We start from the raw sequence: 18,617 nt of genomic DNA, 5'->3' as shown, positions 1-18,617 counted from the left end.
CACATAGTTGACTAACAGAAATAGCAAAGAAAACAGTTTTAATAACTGTTTAGGTAGTTTGAGGGGAAAAAAAGAACCAAAAACTACTGGTTTCAGTTTCTCAAAGGTTAAAATTTTCTGATTTTGTTTTTATTTTTTTGAGTGTAAAGATATTTAGAGTTTAAACTGTTTCACAATACGTATTTCTAATGGCAGCATGTTCTAATCTTACATTATTTGTCTTGAAACATTAAAGTTCTCGCTGCTGGGCATTTGTAGAAATCTGTGCATATAGTACGTGGAATATTATAGTATAATTGTAATAGTAAAGATCAACGGTAACCGCATGAGTTTTTACGCTAGATGCCCTTCCTGCCGCAACCCTCCCATCTTTATCCGGCCACCGGATTCTTGTGGGGTTGCCCTTGGTGACTGAGCGGGACCACGCCTGGTGGGGTGAGATTCGAACCCGTGACATTCTACATCACAACCCAATGCTCCACCACTGACCTACTAGGTCTCTTAGGAGTAAAAGGAGTAGCAGTATAAAATATATGATACGCTTTAGTAGGCCCACAGTGCTAGATGAGATTATGTTAAGGACTTTCCATCAGTGTTCCAGGTGTGTTTGTAATGGAGTAAAAATACAGCGTTTCCATGACAGTCGTGTCTCCACAGTGTTTATCTGATGGAGACAGTACCGTTTCCTCGACTTTAGCGGGTTTTATTCAAAGCAAAGTGACGTGTACCGTGGTATGCGCCAATACCAACGGAGGGGGGGCGTCTCCAACTATTTTGTTACAAACACGAATCCGGAGTAAGGAGTCTTTTTCCTGGGTATGTAACAGCTGGTTAAACTAAATAATATTCCTAGTTTTGCTGCTGTGACAGCCGAACGTTGCTCGGCTTCGAATCGGAACACCTTTGTCCCTCGGTGGCGCCGTTTGCGTCCTGAAATGAATTGAAAGGGGCTTTTGTGTTGGCAAAGGGGAACAGAATAGCCAAAAACATAACGTGGTAGCTGCTAAATTCTGCACGTCGTCATCTGGTCGCTCAGTAAACTGCGTCCCCCGGGCTGTGTGACGGTCCTCTGAGGCATCCCGCTGTCTGGAAGTCGAAACATTTTGTCTGCAGTGTTGTGTGAGCATGTAGCGCTTGTTTGCAAATGGATCGGTGGTGGTGGTGGGGAGGGCGCTTGTTGTGGTGAGATAGGTTAGACATTTTACTCCCCAGTGTTGAAGTAAACAAAGAATATTGATTTGGTGAACGCGCGGTCGTCCCCTCTGCAGGAAAATGGGGCTGATTTTGGCTGCGCCTTTGGGAACGCGGAGAATGGCGTGTCTCCGCCGCGCCGCGCTTTCCACACAGGGACGCCGTAGTTCCCGTTTCGTTTGACTTTGGCATTGTTTAGTAAGGGCAGCTGGATCGGCTCCTGCCGCCTAGAAAGGGTGCAGAGCGAGCCGCGCAGGCAATTCTCCTCCGTGTCCACCGGTGCTCAGCAGATAATGCGTTTTTGCGCTGCGAGCCCTTTAGTTTGCATTGTGCAGCCTGCAAATACGTGGAAACGACGCAGAGTGCAGGAGCTACTTGATCCTCCTGACCGTGTGGTGCGGTGTTATGGGGGATCTGCACAGCCCACACTGCTCGTTGCCCTGGATGCTTTTGGACAAAACTTGAGTAGAGGGAACAGCCGAGAAATGCTCTTATATTGTGTGTTTACAGAGCTAAAAGCAACAGTGCTGTTGATCCAGTGGCACGTCTTTGGAAATGTGCACGAAATTACAAGAATTGAGCAGTCGAGATAGTGAAGCACTACGTGTGTGCTTTAGCCCGCGGTCGCTGCTGAGTCCTCTGTGCCTGCACTGGAGGGAGGAATCCCGGGCTGGTGTTGTAGCTCCGCCTGTCGTGGGCGATGGTTTATTTTAGAAGTTCCACCTTTTGGGGGATTTGTAATGGCGGTTGCGCGCAATGATTGGCTGCAGTGTCCAAAAAGAGGAGGGACACAAGTGCAAGCTCAGACTCCTTCCTACAAAGTCACATGTGACCAGACTCCAGGAAGTGGCAAGTTATGTAGACCAGGGATTCCCAACCCTGGTCCTCAGGGACCCTTGTCTTGCTTGTTTTCCAAGAATCCCTGCAACCCTGTACTACCCACTGCTGATTACCTAAATCAGGTTTGTTCAATCCCCTACTGGAAGATACCATTTTAAATGCGTGTGGGAGGACACAGACAATTGGTACCTTCCAACTTCTAATTGACTGAACACACCTGCCCCAGGTAATCAGAGGTAGGGCACTAATTGGTTAGGGCTGGTTGGAAAAACAAGCGGTGCAGGGGACCTTAAGGGCCAGGGCTGCAAGCCCCTGGTTATTCAAGCATTAAAGAGCTTTGGTTACTTTTGAATTACATCTCGCCTGGATTTTATACATCCATTAGATCAATTAATTGACTAACTGTAGGAGCTCTTCTGTGTCATTATCTTGTATGGCAAAGTGCTTTGTAGCATAAATACCTGGGGTCAGGGAGTAGCCCAGTAATAATATAGTATAAGTATGAATACACTGCGCTATGTGCCCAGCACTGATGCAAACTTAGAGGGAATCTAATTGGTCAAACCAGTCACGAGTACACAAGTATATACTTTTCAAGATACAATATAATAGAGAACATATCAGAGTTGTTATAGTTTTGAACTTGGATGTGGTTAATCATTGTTAAATGAGTTGATCAGAATGTGATGTGGGTACTCATGGGGAAATTTTAAAATATTTTACCACGTGATGCATATATGACATGACACTAATAGTTATATTAGATATTGTTTTATTTATGTTATGAATTAGTTCTGATGGCCTTTATTTCAGTGCAGTGCTATACATTTCTTTGGAAAAAAGTTGAGGAGCTGGAACCAGAAAAGTGAATTAAATTCAAAATGTGAATTAAATGCAACACAAAACTCTTGATATCAGATCAGATTTTAAATTGTATGATTTGAGAGACTATACATTGTTTTTGATGCATGATGTCAAATGTATTTACTTTATTAGTTGGCTTATAATCCTAATAAGAAAAAAAATATTCCAAATTACAGATAAAACCAAAGTTTTAAATCACTGTCTGTTGGTTATCCTCCAAATATTGAGACCCTGGGTACATAGTTCATTATTCCCCTTACTACTAAGCCCTTGCTGGATTTCAAAGTAGGCAAACTATATTGACTCTGTACAAATTAATACTACTTATTGAGTTGTAAAAACTGCCTTAGCTTACACGTATTTGTTATAAACTTGCGTTGTGTCAAAGTCCTTCCATGTTTTATGGTTAAAGTAAATAACTCAGAATGTCCAGGATCTGGCTTCAGAGGCAATGTGGAAGTCAAGTGGATTAAATAAGCTATTAAATGGCTAATGCAATACGTTTATATACTTATAGTAGGTGTTCAAGTTTTAGTGTGTTTTTATACATGCTTATTTACCAAGTCTTTTGCAGTGGGGGTCAGTTGGGGTCCAGCAAGAATTGCTCACTGGGGCCCACACAAACACAGAAGAAAAATGTGACTGGCCCCATGATGCCTCCCACCTGAGAGACTATGAAGGTGGCAGGTACCTGGCCTATAATTACGAAAGAATCTATAAACTTCAACACAAGTACAAGTCCTAAGTGACTTTGACATTTAGTAATTTAGCAGACGATTTATCCAAAGCAACTTACAAGTGAAGTACAAGCCAAGCAAAAATCTAAATCAAGGAGAAAATATCAAACCAAAGTCCTATCAGAAAAGTGTTGTGTAAAACAAATCATTATCTTTAAGAAAGCAACTTCATATGTCAATTCATATTTTGTCACTTTACGATTTTGTTGCACTTTCAACAGGCAGATAGCATTTATGATTATGGAATTAAATATTGCAGGTTTTGCTACTTTTCCAACCCTTCTGAGAGTATGCCCCTCTGATGTCCCCATTTAAAGTAATTTTTCACCCGCCCGCGCAACTCTGACCCTACATATATATCATATAATGCAACCATTCCACTCACTGCTGGCATTGTCGCGCTTCAAGTCAAAATAGGCGTGTTTGGTAACTGTACCACAAATGCTTGACTGACAGCTCGATTTCTCAACCCTGGTCCTTCGCCCCGCCCTCCCATGGATCCTCTCACTGAACTGACCAATAGCGTCCGTCCATGGGCGGGAGTAGCTTAAACGCCACGCCTTCCTCCGCTGCTAACCGAACGGAGATTGTTTTCCTATGTCGGGGAGATTTTCACTTTGCAGCTCAGAGCTTGAATTGTTTATTTTATTATCAGACGCCACAGATAAGTTGCGTTTTCACTCATACACCGCTTTGGTATCTTCTCCAGTCTCAGGTGTAGCGGTTAATCCACAAAAACCGGATTATCAGAGCATCATCTGCGAACTTCGACTTGCCATTTAGGAGAGAGGTGAGTTCAGCTGAATTCATTCAGTAAGCTAACACAGCTAGCTACCCAACTACCATTAGCAGACGTTTTAAATAAACCAGACGGGAGATTGACGTTTCTTTGCTTGCCACTCATTTGTAGCCGGGCCTGATTTGAGCAGTCCAATAGGTCGATAGTTAATTCTTGCCTTAGATCGTCCGATTTAACACCAGCGAGACGGGTCGCTAATGATTAGCTGCATGTGCCCGACGGTGCTCTGTGTCGGGCTACTCATGTTGTTTACATTAGCTAAGAGCTAACTGCCAGCTTTACAACCCCGTGTCGACAAACAAGTCCCAGGCTAAGTAATATAAATAAACCCCTTAAATTGCTTTCTGGCTAGATAGTCAGTCAAACAGTTAGCAAGTTCACGACGAATTAGTGCTTACCTGCTTTAAATGGAGAGCAATTTGCGGCGCTCCTGCGCCACGCTCCAAATGGCGGGCGTGGGGTGAAGCGTCGTGCTGTAACTCGAGGTCGGTGCTTGTGTTGCTAGGCCATGAAGGGAATGGTGAAGAGCTGCAGTCAGACTAAGGTCTGTTAGCGTATAGCAAACAAAACTGCATCGGTTTGGACGTGATTATAATGTTAGAAAGCCAACTATAGTCGATATGTGTAAAAGCTGCAGCTTTGGCTGCGGCTGACGATTAGTTGGAGAACAGCCCCGGGCACAGCGAGCGTTCCTAGTGCACGGACACTTGAGTTTGACAGTCGTCATGTCACTTTTGCTCAGTACTATGTGTTTAAAACGGGATTTATTATTAGGTGTCTAGCGTTTTATTACAATACAGCTATTCGTTGAGTAATTTCGGAGTTTTTGCTGTCTTGAGGAAGTTGTGAATGGCATACAGACTCCGACGTTCCCGCATCACCTGTTTGTTGCATCGGTGACGTAGTGTGTCTATGTTTCATTGGCTGCGAAGACTGCAAGTTTTACATTCGGTATGTGGTAACATTTGGGTGCATGGGACGTGAGTTTCAGTGTCGTCCACCGCCTCAGAGAGCTCGTCGCTGCGGCGACGGAGTAAGAAAGAAATGATCAGGCTCTATGATAGTTTTCACCAGGGGCGCAGTAGTAAGGGGAGTCGTGGAACTCGGTACACAGAGCCCCAACGTGGCCCCACCATAACACTGGCAATTCGGAGTTTGTGTTTTGTGTTTTCTTGCAATTTTGTAATTTTTACAGTGTTGTGATTTTAAGTAATTATAATGTTGGGTGAATGATATGAATAATATGCAGGTGCAAAAACATCATTTGAGGCTCTAAAATAATCCCATTTAAACTATAATCCTTAATGTATTGTGATCTGGCTTGATAATATGTAAAACTGCAGGTGCAAATTATTACTTTAGGTGACATGTATAAAAGTAGGCTTCTACGTGGCTTTTTAACTTGAGATACTTTCATGAATATGTCTAATATGTTTGTTCTTAAATTTACCGATTGAAGTGGTACATTAGACCCCAATACCTGGAGGTCTGGAAATCAGAAGTTGTTTTTATGTACAGTTTTTTTGGAAGCTGTAAGCATCAAATGCTTAGAGATTTTGGCAACTTGCATTTTGTGGTTTGTGTTTGTTTTTTCTGCAGTTTTGAAGTTTTGTTATATAAAGAAAAAGTGTTAATAAACTGTTTTAATAAAATTATTCTTTTTCTTGCGTCAAGATCAAAGTCGGTTCTATACGGGTTAAAGTTATTGGAATGTATGTTGAAAAAATGACAAATAATTATTTTTACTTTTAAAAAATCAGCACAGTCCGTTCGTCCTCAGCAAAGTTGCAAAAGTGACTGGAGAGCATCACATGAATGCTTAAATTCAGAGTTTACGCAAAAAATATTGTTTCCTTATGTTCCACAGCATATTATAATTGTATCTGATAACTTAATAGAGCTTGGTCACTGTAAAATAGGGTCCATATGCTGTGCTTTTTTCCCCAGGTCTCTCAGCTCTCACGAGTATGAGTTCATAATGAAGCGGCGACTGGAGGATCAGGAAACGGTTTTTGCGTCCCAGCAGCGACGCCTCGCTGGCAACGCAGAGGCTTTCCAGCATCGTGTCCTGGCCCCAGCTCCAGCCCCAGCTGTGTATGAGGCCGTGTCTGACAACATGCAGCCCACAGCTGGTGTCCAGTACTCTGTCCCACAGGGATACCAGGTATATTCTCCTAATCAATTCTTGTTTTGTTGGCTGTCAGTCTGCAATTTACAGAGTTGTACAAGTATGACAATTGATTTAGTCATTTTATGTGTGGTCATTGAAGTAATTCTTCATCATTCTATTACCATAAGATATTCAATTAAATTCAACTTTTTTTATACAGCATCAAGTCACCTTAAGGCACTTTATGGTCTGTAATTATATAGCGCTTTCCACCTTATTGGTACCCAAAGCACTTTACACTGCTTCTCATTGACCCATTCAGACTCACAGTCACATACACAATCACATACAAATGGGGGAGCTGCCATGCAGCTGGCCTGGGAACAACTAACGTGGGGTTTAGTGTCTTGCTCAAGGACACTTTGATATGTGACAGGCAGAGTCGGGAATCAAACCAACAATTCTGGGATTGCTCTAGTTCCTGAGCCACAGTCACCCACTTTACATAATATCTTTTTTCCATATCTTTTCTACTGTATATCCCATCATCAAAAGTGTTTCTGCTTTTCCAGGTTCCCACTGTGGCCCAGAACAGCGGAGGGCACGGTCACACTCCAAGCCCAGCTGTCCACAGTGGGTCCCACCACCACAGCCCAGGAGTTCAATCCCATGGGCCTTCAGTGATGTCAGGACACGGCCATTCAGCTGCTCCTCAAGCATCGGTGCAGGGCCAGCAGCAGTTTCAGAGGCTCAAGGTTAGCATTTAGCTTTAAGTTTGACAAGCCCTTCAAGTTCCATTGAAAACCTGAAAATGTCACGGAAATGTCACTAAAAATCAGATTGTTTTTCTATTTACCCCTAGTTGTATTGAGCCATGCACCTTGTTCAACTTAGCTTATGGTTAAGGATTTATTTTTTGTTTTAAAAGAATTAGGGCTATGGTGCTGGAAATAAGTCTAGAAGTAAAAACCAAGTGGTGGAGTGAAAAAAAAAACGACTTTCTCCCTTTTCTCTTCCTAAGGTGGAAGATGCTTTGTCTTACTTGGACCAAGTAAAACTGCAGTTTGGAAACCAGCCTCAGGTCTACAATGACTTTCTGGATATAATGAAAGAGTTCAAGTCTCAGAGGTGAGCACATTTTTACTGATACTGTGGGTCATTGGCTTGTACACACACAAAAAAATAACTGGTCCTTCTGCCATATAAATATAGTTTGCAGATAATTAAACCATCAAACTTAAAATACCATTTAAAATAAAACAACATGCTGATAATATTCAGCATCAATTTAGCTCCAGTGTGCAAATCAGTTTTCAAAATCAGCAACAAAATATAAAATATTTTAATCAGCACATTGCGTGACCATAGACTGCATGACCACCACCCAGTGTGGGATTGCTCAGATTTAGCCTTGTTTCCAAAAATTATTCAGGAGTGATCTTTATCTCTTTCAAAACGTTACTCTGTTTTATACCAATTATACCAGCAAAATACAGCAATACGATATATGAATGATCAATTGCATTATTTAAAAGATGTATTAGTTTATGTACATTTTGTCATAAGCTGCTGGAGCAAAATGACCAACCCGAACTATTGTGCTGTGTGGTGGAGCCAGGTTTTAACAAGCCCCCAAAGAACTGCCCCAAGCTGCATACTCACAGATACTCACATACACATGCACACTGGAACCACAGGCTGCATCCAAGACACCAAAGTACTATCCAGCACAACAGACCCATCTGTGAATGTCTGTCCGTTGCTCAAGTACAGTAAAAATATCTGAAAGTTTTCCCAATGCAGTAAGGAAGTATTTTTACTTCATTACTTGCCACCTCTGTTAACAGCGTACATGCTGTCCTTTTGCTTTAATGCACCACAATGCTGGTAGCTGAAGTGTCGCATCCCAGACGTGGTGGCTAAGGTCGATGTGTTTTTGTGTTTTCAGTATTGACACTCCTGGGGTCATCAGCAGAGTGTCACAGCTTTTCAAAGGTCACCCCGACCTCATCATGGGTTTCAACACCTTCCTGCCACCAGGCTACAAGATCGAGGTCCAGACTAACGACCTGGTCAATGTGACCACACCTGGTCAGATCCACCACATCACCCCACATGGCATTTCTGTCCAGAACATCCCCATAACAGGAGCAGCTACACAACACCAAGCCCCGCTGCCATCTGCTGCAACAACCACTGCTCCACCCCTTCTAACACAGCCCACCCCTCCCAAAACGAGCAAGGTGAGTAGCATCAGCAGACTGGAAGGTGACTGATGGCCAGGCCTGTTCTATAAACCAAAATAGACAATTAAAGACAAATGTAGTGTTTTGTCCTGCAGCACCTGGTTTAACATTCCTAAAATTGTTCTTGTTCTAGCCTCTTCAGCCCCAGGCCTTGACACCGAGCAGCCAGAGCAATCCGTCCATCCCTGCGTACACCTCTCCCCGCTCCCCTCCCATGCAGCTTCATCCACCAGTCAGTGGGACCCCCACTGGGCCACCCATGCAGAACAACCAGCCTGTGGAGTTTAATCACGCAATCAACTATGTCAACAAGATCAAGAACCGCTTCCAGGGCCAGCCTGACATCTACAAAGCCTTTCTGGAGATTCTCCACACTTACCAGGTCAGAATCAGAAATAGATCTTGGAGATTTTTTTAATTAAAACATTAAATGTTACAAATGAGGATTGTCACTGTTTAAAAATAATATGGTTTTTAGCAACACCTTCTGTTTGTTCTCTACAGAAGGAGCAGCGGAACGCAAAGGAGGCTGGAGGGAACTACACACCAGCTCTGACAGAGCAGGAGGTCTACGCTCAGGTGGCAAGGCTCTTCAAGAATCAAGAGGACCTACTCTCAGAGTTTGGGCAATTTCTCCCTGATGCCAACAGTTCAGTGGTGAGTAGTCCTGAGGAAGACCCTTCCCTTTATTTCCCCAACAACAATTGATTCTTCAATTTAGAGACTAGATTCATAAATGCTTGTCTTACCAGTATTGCATTTTATCTATAGATGTTAAATAAGACCACAGCTGAGAAGGCAGAGTCTGTACGGAATGACCACGGTGGAACCGCCAAAAAGCTGCAGCTCAACAACAAACAGAGGCCCAGTCAGAATGGCTGCCAGATTCGTCGACATCCAACTCCAGGAACCACACAACCTGTCAAGGTACATATGAGAACTCCCAGCTTCTGATCCAGTTAATTACTGTTTTTTTTTTATTTCCATTTTGTTAATCTGTCTTTGTTGGACTGTTTTTTTTTTAATGGTTGTACCTATGTCTCTTTACTGGTAATTTGGTAATGCCACAGAAGAAACCCAAGTTACTGAATTTGAAAGATTCCTCAGTGGCGGAGGCCAGCAAGCATGGAGTCGGCACAGAATCTCTGTTCTTTGAGAAGGTGAGTATTTTGTTTGCTTGAGTATCAATCAGAGATTTAGAAAGACTTAATAGTTTGTACAAGTTTATTAGAAATACTTTTTTAAATGTGAGTCAGTGAAGTGTTTTCTTTTTATTTTTTTTTTTTTATTTTTTTTTTTTTTTTTACTGGAAACTCCTGGTAATGAACAGCTAAATATCAGCTGTCTTTGACTCCATATGATTTATTCTAAATAGGATCAAAGCCAAACCTTAAGTAATATATGAATTTTGTGTTAATCTATTAGGCTCTGTGATAAACAGCTTTTACATTTGTTTCTCATAACAGGTTCGTAAAGCCTTGCGAAGTGCAGAGGCCTACGACAATTTTTTGCGGTGTCTGGCCATCTTTAATCAGGAGGTGATCTCCAGAGCTGAACTGGTTCAGCTGGTGCTGCCCTTTTTAGGGTAAGTTGTGTGACTTATTAACACATTATGTTTTTTTGTTTGTTTGTTTTTTACAGTAAACTTAAGTTATATCTAACATTTTTTATGTAAATATGTCCCATAGAAAATTCCCCGAGCTTTTCAACTGGTTCAAAAACTTCCTGGGATATCGGGAGATGGCCCACATTGAAACATACCCCAAGGAACGGGCCACTGAAGGCATTGCCATGGAGATTGATTATGCTTCCTGTAAGCGACTTGGCTCCAGTTACAGAGCCCTGCCCAAAAGCTACCAGCAGCCCAAGTGCACCGGCAGAACTCCTCTTTGTAAAGAGGTGAGTTTGGTACTTAGGGAAAGTCTAGACACATCCATAAGGTTTGGAAAACAACCTAATGCTCAAAATCTTATCTTACTGTATCTCTATCCAGTAAAAAAAAATCTGTAATTATTTTAATGAATCTGTAAATGGTGACACTGTCGTGTATTTCTATGAAGTTGCCTCAGATATTGTTAGTTGGATAGAGTGTGGTAAAGATATGAATATGCTGGCAAAATGTGCAAAACACACATAATTCAACAAAAATGAGACGAACAAATGGACTCCTTAAGATCAGTAACTGGTTAGCTCACATCTTATCCTCACTGACATCAATTGTCAGCACTTTAGTATTATTAAAAATGCAGAGCTTAAAATTAATTCAGTGGGTTTTTTCCCCCTTTGTCCAGGTCTTAAATGACACCTGGGTCTCTTTCCCCTCCTGGTCTGAGGACTCCACATTTGTCAGCTCCAAGAAGACTCAGTATGAGGAGCATATCTACAGATGTGAGGATGAACGCTTTGAGGTAACCGAAAACAGGAAATGACCCGGTATATCATTTTGAATGTCACCTCAAGCGTGATCATCACAGTGCAAACGTGCATTTTATTCTAATCAGTGTTTTCCTTCCTATTTCCAATACGGATTTCATTTTCATATTTATTTCAAAAAACATAAAGACAAGTTGCTCAGTGGCAAACATTAGAAGACATGAATATTTGAAAATCCAGAGATATCAGGAGGCTTTTAAATCAAAATGAAGGGCATCCATGGTTTTTCTTTCTTACAGTTGGATGTAGTACTGGAAACCAACCTAGCCACCATTAGAGTCCTGGAGACAGTACAGCGGAAGTTGTCCCGAATGTCTGCCGAGGAGCAAGCTAAGTTTCGCTTGGATAACGCGCTGGGCGGCTCTTCGGAGGTTGTGCACCGCAAGGCCATCCAGAGGATATATGGGGAAAAAGCACCCGACATTATTGACGGCCTAAAGAAAAACCCTGCAGTGTCTGTCCCCATCGTTTTAAAGAGGTGAGTGTCGTTCCAAGGCATGAATGTTGTTATGTTACCTCTCATTTTGACAAATTAAATTTGTAATAAACCACTAAAAGTCAATATGAAGCGTTTTTATTTATTTTTTTGTGCAGAAAGATTGCTCTGCAACTTTAAAACGCAGTGCTCACACGCTCTGTGTTTACCATTTGTAAGTAAATGTGTGTACACCAGCTATTTGGCCCAGTCTGAGGTTATGAGCCACAGTTTATAAACCCAGTAATCCACGCAAGGGAGATTAAGGCAATATGTTGCAAGAGTGGCACATTTAAAAGTGGCTCCTGAGAGTTATGTTCTTTTTTGGGGGGGGAGTGGAGTCTCCATTGCTGCCAAAAGATCAGAAAAGACATTGCTCCTTTAAGGATATTGTATTTTAATTTCTGCCTCAAATGGATCATGGATCGGCAGAGTGTTTAAATTGCTCGACTTCTCTTCTAACCAGGCTCAAGACAAAGGAGGAAGAGTGGCGGGAAGCCCAGCGAGGCTTTAACAAGATCTGGAGGGAGCAGAATGAGAAGTATTACCTCAAGTCTCTCGACCACCAGGGCATCAACTTCAAACAGAACGACACCAAAGTGCTTCGATCCAAGTCCTTGTTGAATGAAATTGAAAGCATATATGATGAGGTGAACTTCTTTCTGCTTTGTGTCTCAGTATTAACACAAAATATTTTGGTAGTGTTAGAAGGTCAGGATCAGTATATAATATCAAGGAAACTGTTAATCGAACTGGAATTACTAGACCAGACCTTCCCATCATGGTCAGTATTGTCTAAACTAATATATTCTCTGCTTCCAAAATGTTGACATTGTTTTTTGCTGTGCAGCGCCAGGAGCAGGCCTCTGAGGAGAATGCCAGTCCACCCACAGGCCCCCAACTGACTCTGACATACGAGGACAGTCAGATACTGGAAGACGCAGCGGCGCTCATCATCCACCATGTCAAGCGGCAGACCAGCATTCAGAAGGAGGACAAATACAAGATCAAGCAGATCATCTACCACTTCATCCCTGACATGCTGTTCTCTCAGCGAGGTGAGCTCTCGGACGTAGAGGAGGAGGAAGAAGAAGAAGAGATGGATCAGGATGAAGGCGCTTCCAAAAAGCACAACGGTGTCCCTGGCAGCGGGAGTCCTTCCAAGTCCAAGCTGTTGTTCAGCAACACAGTAGCGCAGAAGCTCCGCGGATGTGATGATGCCTACAACCTCTTCTATGTCAACAACAACTGGTATATCTTCCTTCGACTGCACCAGACGCTGTGCTCGCGTCTGCTGCGGCTGTACGAGCAGGCGGAGCGACAGATCGAAGAGGAAGTGAGGGAAAGAGACTGGGAGAGGGAAGTCCTGGGACTCAAGAAAGAGAAAAGTGACAATCCAGCCATCCAGTTGAGACTGAAGGAGCCTAGTGAGTAACAACACGCAAACATGCGTATTCCCTGATTTTTCTAGGCTCTTAGGTGCAGCATGCAAAGCCACTGGTGTAAAACAGTCTGTAAACAGTCTAAAAATAATAACTTTCTAAAAAAGGTGACAACTTTCAGCCAAGGTTAAAAGTCAATCTTTTCTGCGCCCTCTGACCTTTGTCACCACCCAGGTGCCTCTTGGTTTTAGTAAATAGTGTAAGCATTATAAATGTCAATGACAATGAAACCTAAGTGGTTCAAAGCACAGAAGTTGACTGTGTATTGAAGTCCACGAAACACTCAAGTTTCTCAATTCAATTAAACCGCGGTGATATGTCTGTTTTAATCCATGTAATTCTTCGCATGTCTTTTGTCTAGTGGACATTGAGGTTGAGGAATATTACTCGGCCTTCTTGGAGATGGTTAAAAATCTACTGGATGGAAATATGGAGGGATCCCAGTACGAGGACTCGCTGAGGGAAATGTTCACAATCCATGCTTACATTGCCTTCACAATGGATAAGCTAATCCAAAGCATCGTCCGGCAGGTGAGATTTACCTTGTCCTCTCATCCACAGACTCCTGGGGGTTGTTATGGTTGAGGGTTTTTCAGTTAACCAACACATCTTGCTCTCCCCCCAGCTCCAGCACATTGTGAGCGATGAGATCTGCGTCCAGGTAACAGACCTCTACCTGGCAGAGAGCGCTAACGGAGCCAGCGGAGGAACTATGGCCACCCAGGCTTCACGGAGCTCTGCAGAGACTATCTACCAGCGTAAAGCCGAGCAGCTCATGTCTGATGAGAACTGCTTCAAGGTAAAAACACAAAGTTTAAAACTGGACTGAGGAGTCTGAGTAAAAGGTCCCACATTTACAGCTGAGATGAACAACTTCATAAGCTGAAATATTTCAAAAGCTATATTTTTAAGCAATTTAGGTTTCAGATTTCCCAGAGATGATGCAAAACGTGATCATCCTGTGTGACAGATGCTATAACAAGTGAGTTCCGAAGTGTGTATTTACTTTAGTTTACTTAGAAAAGTAAACCCTAAATGCAGCAATTTTATCTGTTAATGCAATTAAAAGGTTACAATTAAAGTAGTGTGAGTTGCAGAACTAGCAAAGGCAAGATTTGCAAGTAAAATCCTGGATTTCAGCCTCAGAAACTGCAGCTACATGGTTTGCACTCCAGACCCTCAGACCACCCAGAGTTATTTATCTTTCACACACTAAACTCAACTCTCACACTTGCCTCTGTCACTTTCTCAGGTGATGTTTCTGAAAAACCGAGGACCAGTGCAGCTCACAGTGGAGCTGCTCGACACGGAGGAGGAGAACTCAGACGAGCCCATGGAGGCTGAGGTAAGCAACCTTTTAATCCCACATAAACACTCTTGGTTTTGAGGTTACCAGCCACAATATCATTTCATAATAATTGCTTCTTTTTTACTTTTTTTTTTGTTTGTTTTTTTTAAACCAGTAAAGATTTTTGTAAACCAAATCAAGCCTTGGCAAACAGTTATGCAAACTCCCAACCACAGTGTTTGGTTTTCAGCTGGTCATAGAGGTGCACATTGTTTAATGGCACTGAGTTATGCTAGTTCAGAACAGGTTAAGTGTCTTATTTGGCTGCTTATATCATAATCAGTCATACTTTTGATCATTATCTTCATATTTAATATAAAGTAAATACATGCAAATAAAAGTTACTATTGTTTTTACATTCTGTCTAGTAAGAGGGTCCACTTTTCCAGCTGGAGTGGAAATACTAGTAAGGACCTGTTGCCAACCTTTTGGTAATACTGGTGTTAGTAATAGTGTTTACATACCTAATGTGTGCCTTAAACCTTTTTTTGGTTTTTGTTTTGTAATTTGCAGCGTTGGTCTGATTATGTTGTACGCTACTTAAACCAAGATTCCACTACGCCTGAACTGAGGGAGCACCTTGCTCAGAAGCCAGTTTTTCTTCCCAGGTGGGTTATCTTGAATTGTGAATGGAGTTTTGTTCCCATAGGCAGAGAAAAATAAGGATCTCAAAGTCAAATTTAAAAGTCGAGCATAAATCCTTTTAGTTAAATTAAGTAATCGATTTCTTCTGACACATTCCTGCTGGATTTCTTAAGTTGCTCTCATTGTGTTTGTCACTGTGTCGTAATCAGGAATCTGAGACGGATCAGAAAGTACCAGAAGGGCAGAGAGCAGCTGGACAAGGAGGCCTGTGAAGGTGGCAAGAAATCGCTGGAAAAGGAGAAAATGGAGTGCATGTTCAAGCTCAACTCTTATAAAATGGTCTACGTCTTCAAGTCTGAAGACTACATGTACCGACGCACTGCACTGCTGCGAGCTCACCAGGTATTTGCTTCCCTTTGATTAATACAGACGTTTTCCGGAGGATTTACTCAGTAACTGTTAACTCTTAGATTTAAAGCACTTATCCTCTGTGCACCTCTCACAGTTCCTTGGTTTCATTCAATCTCCCGGGCAGATAGTTACAACAGTGTTGACCTTGCCATATCTGGCACTTTACATTTATAAGCTCCAACAGAGGAGAACATTTATTATTGAGATAAAAACTAAGTCCACCTCCACAAGTTGTAATGGACAGCTGACGAAAACATTTCACTGGTCCATCTTAGTCACCAGCAGATACTTAGGTGAGTCACTGAAAACTAGAGTTGAGTAAAACAATGTCCAGCTAGTAAGAACAATTTAATCAGTGTATTGATAATTTAGTCCTTTCAGCGTAAGGGGATACAAATACTGTATTTGTCTGATTTGCACATTTTGACGGCCCATGGAAAGATGGACATGGTTTATTAAAAAAAAAGGACTAGGGAAATGTATCAGGGCAGAAATGACTGTTCAATAGGTTTTCAGTCACCACAAAAGCCACTGATTCAGTCGTGTACTGTACTGTTCACCTTGAGGATTTGGTATCAAAGAATAGTTTCCTTCATGCACTGAGCATCTGGGATCACTGCAGTGTTTATGTAATTCAGTAATTCAGACAGTAACTTCAATTTTGTTTTTTTTTGTTTTTTTCCTCAGTCTCATGAGAGGGTGAGCACACGGCTGCACAAGCGCTTCCAGGGCTGGGTGGAGATGTGGGTGAAGGAGCACGTCACCCGTGACATGAGCGCTGACACCAACAAGTGGCTAATGGGCGAAGGGCGCGACGGCTTATTACCCTGCACCACCACCCGCCAGCCAGAGGTCCTTCACTTCATGAACATCAACAAGTACCGCGTCAAGTATGGTACACCTGGCAAGGCACCGTAGCCGAGGAGAAAATGCGAGAGAGACTGAATTCTGGGGGTGTTTGGTCTAAAGTAAAAGAGGTCAGGAGTAGAAGTAGGACTGAGGGCTTATTAATGTGTTTTTAAGGCTTACATGGGAGCACAAATAAGTTAGCTACCGTGTATGTTGCACCCGGGGCGGCTGGATTTCTGATTTTACCAGCGTTTTTAGCTGGGCCCATTTTTTGCGCAGGGCCTTTGGTGCCAAAACTTAGGAATGGTCTTGTACTGGTCACAGACCTGAGTTCTTACCAGCACTCAGAGCAACGTCTCAAACTTCTCTGAGCCTTTTCGACAGGACTTAGCAACATGAACATTGAGCCTGTGAGAGACGGAGTGGTGCTTTTTGTACTTTATCACAGCTGAGCTTCAGTTTAGCTTTCGACTGACCTTACTTTCTGAAGCCATCAGAGTTGCATCAAAGTCAATCATGCAGGGTTTTATTTATGAGAGTGTTATTCTACAGTATACATGGAAAACAATTTGGGGGACAAGTGCACTTATTAGTAAGAGGAAAATGTCATGTCAACTAGTTTTTGTTTCAAAATTGAAGGTTCAGGAACTCTGTGAAGTCTGAGAGATCAGGTTCAGACATTCCTGCGTTAAGGCCAAATCACTATTATGTATCACTAGATGGAAAGAGGGTTCTTTTCCAAAACACGTGGCAGCATTATTAGAAACCGTGCCTGAGCCCTAAACAGTATTGTCGGGTTAACACCGAAAAGCACTGTTGCAGCAAACGTTTATTAAAAAAAAGAAGAAGAAAAAGCCTCACAACACTGTTTGGTCTCAGGCTGTAAAATTGTATAGCTCGTGAATGTCAGATACTGACATGTATTCCAGTGTATGTGTTGTGTATATATATTATATATAGTTCTATTAACACAAATGATCCTCGCCGCCCTGGAAGTCAACCTTTTTAAAATGCCCTCCACCAATACACCAGCTTGTGTACACAAACACACACAAACACACACACACACACACACACACACACACACACACACTCATCTCATTCTGGGAGGCCTGTTCACATGCCGCTCACTTTGTAAATACACTGTATATATTCTCAGACTTTTTATGCCAGATCTGTGTTGTTGTGCTAGTAATACTTTCCAAGCTTACTGTGGACTTTAGTGATAAATGGCTAAAGTTAGTATGTATATGAAAAAGACAAATGCAAGACCATTTATTACGGTTTTTACCAAAGGGAGTTGATTATAAAAATAGCTGTTTTCCCCCCTTTGTGTGCTCCTTCATGTCTTTTCTTTTTAATTACTGTAGTAAAAACGTGGAAAAATAGAAATGTATCCAGGTCTTTTGGTTTTTATATATGAAAAATTACTTTTTGTTTTTCCTTCTGAATGTGACACTCGGTTAGTAAAAATGACTGCCCCCATTTGACAACCGACACCGTCCGTGGTGATGGTGGGACTCATTTCAAAGTTCAGTCTTCAGATGAATGGACACAACAGTCTCACCTTGTGATGCACGCTTCCCTCCCTGGATAGATTATTGCTGCAAACATCACCCCACACCGTATTTTTGATAATGGAAGAAGTCACACGAGCATGTATTTAGTCCCTTTATTTAGACATTATTTAAAGTAATAATAAAAACAACATTTGTAGCCTACAGAATCCACCATGGAGTTGAGTGTTTCTTTCTTCGCATATTTATGTCAAAGTGGCAGGGACACAGTTTATCGCTTGTTATATTCTTTTTGTATTCAAAACATTCCTATTTCAACAGCCTTTTAAACAAAATAAATTTATTCTAATCAAACAGCCCAGTTTAAAATAAAACATTTAACAAGGTTAAAGCTCACGACAGTATACATACAAAGATTAATGCAGTGAAAGACGTTTTCCATGTGCCAAGTTAAAGCACACTGAATGACTCCCAGTGGGAAAAGTTTGTAATTTTTTCAAATTTATAATTCTTAACTTTTAACCGCCAGCAATGATCTGTAGTACCAACCTAAACCTAGTACACTCATTGTACGTTGTTCTAACTCTTCATGAAATGCTGCAGTTAGGGCACCTGCAGTTGAGATAAGATATAATTTATTGCCCCTGAGGGGAAATTTGTCTCGGGCACAAGTGGTGCACACAGTTACACACAAATCCATAACACACATGAGAACACACACCATCATGTTCACATAACCTGTGCTCATAAATAGTACAGAGTAGATAGAC

The 18,617-nt window shown here is 42.0% G+C and overlaps 1 protein-coding gene across 4 annotated transcripts; it reads left to right on the top strand.

Moving 5' to 3' along the window:
* The first annotated feature begins 744 nt into the window (after positions 1 to 744).
* On the top strand, positions 745 to 18,056 carry sin3aa (SIN3 transcription regulator family member Aa). Of its 4 annotated transcripts, none has more exons than XM_067500297.1 (21): positions 745 to 816; positions 6,379 to 6,595; positions 7,114 to 7,296; positions 7,563 to 7,669; positions 8,490 to 8,784; positions 8,921 to 9,169; positions 9,292 to 9,444; positions 9,559 to 9,714; positions 9,858 to 9,947; positions 10,254 to 10,372; positions 10,476 to 10,686; positions 11,079 to 11,195; positions 11,460 to 11,698; positions 12,162 to 12,345; positions 12,546 to 13,122; positions 13,499 to 13,668; positions 13,763 to 13,936; positions 14,390 to 14,482; positions 14,999 to 15,093; positions 15,280 to 15,472; positions 16,169 to 18,056. In XM_067500297.1, the coding sequence occupies exons 2-21, from the start codon at positions 6,410 to 6,412 to the stop codon at positions 16,397 to 16,399; spliced, it is 3,822 nt and encodes a 1,273-aa protein (XP_067356398.1). In that variant the 5' UTR covers positions 745 to 816; positions 6,379 to 6,409; the 3' UTR covers positions 16,400 to 18,056. The 4 variants fall into 4 exon arrangements, 3 of the variants coding, with proteins under 3 accessions (XP_067356398.1, XP_067356399.1, XP_067356397.1); XR_010914101.1 differs by lacking the exons at positions 745 to 816; positions 16,169 to 18,056 and adding exons at positions 4,190 to 4,422; positions 14,854 to 14,891 and having other exon boundaries at positions 15,280 to 15,297; XM_067500298.1 differs by lacking the exon at positions 745 to 816 and adding an exon at positions 4,190 to 4,422 and having other exon boundaries at positions 9,861 to 9,947.
* Positions 18,057 to 18,617: the final 561 nt, after the last annotated feature.

This window comes from Channa argus, chromosome 4 (assembly GCF_033026475.1).
Source record: "Channa argus isolate prfri chromosome 4, Channa argus male v1.0, whole genome shotgun sequence".
NCBI classification, from domain to species: domain Eukaryota; kingdom Metazoa; phylum Chordata; class Actinopteri; order Anabantiformes; family Channidae; genus Channa; species Channa argus.
Note: the sequence above shows the minus strand (reverse complement) of the source record. Positions and strands in the feature narration are given on the sequence as shown.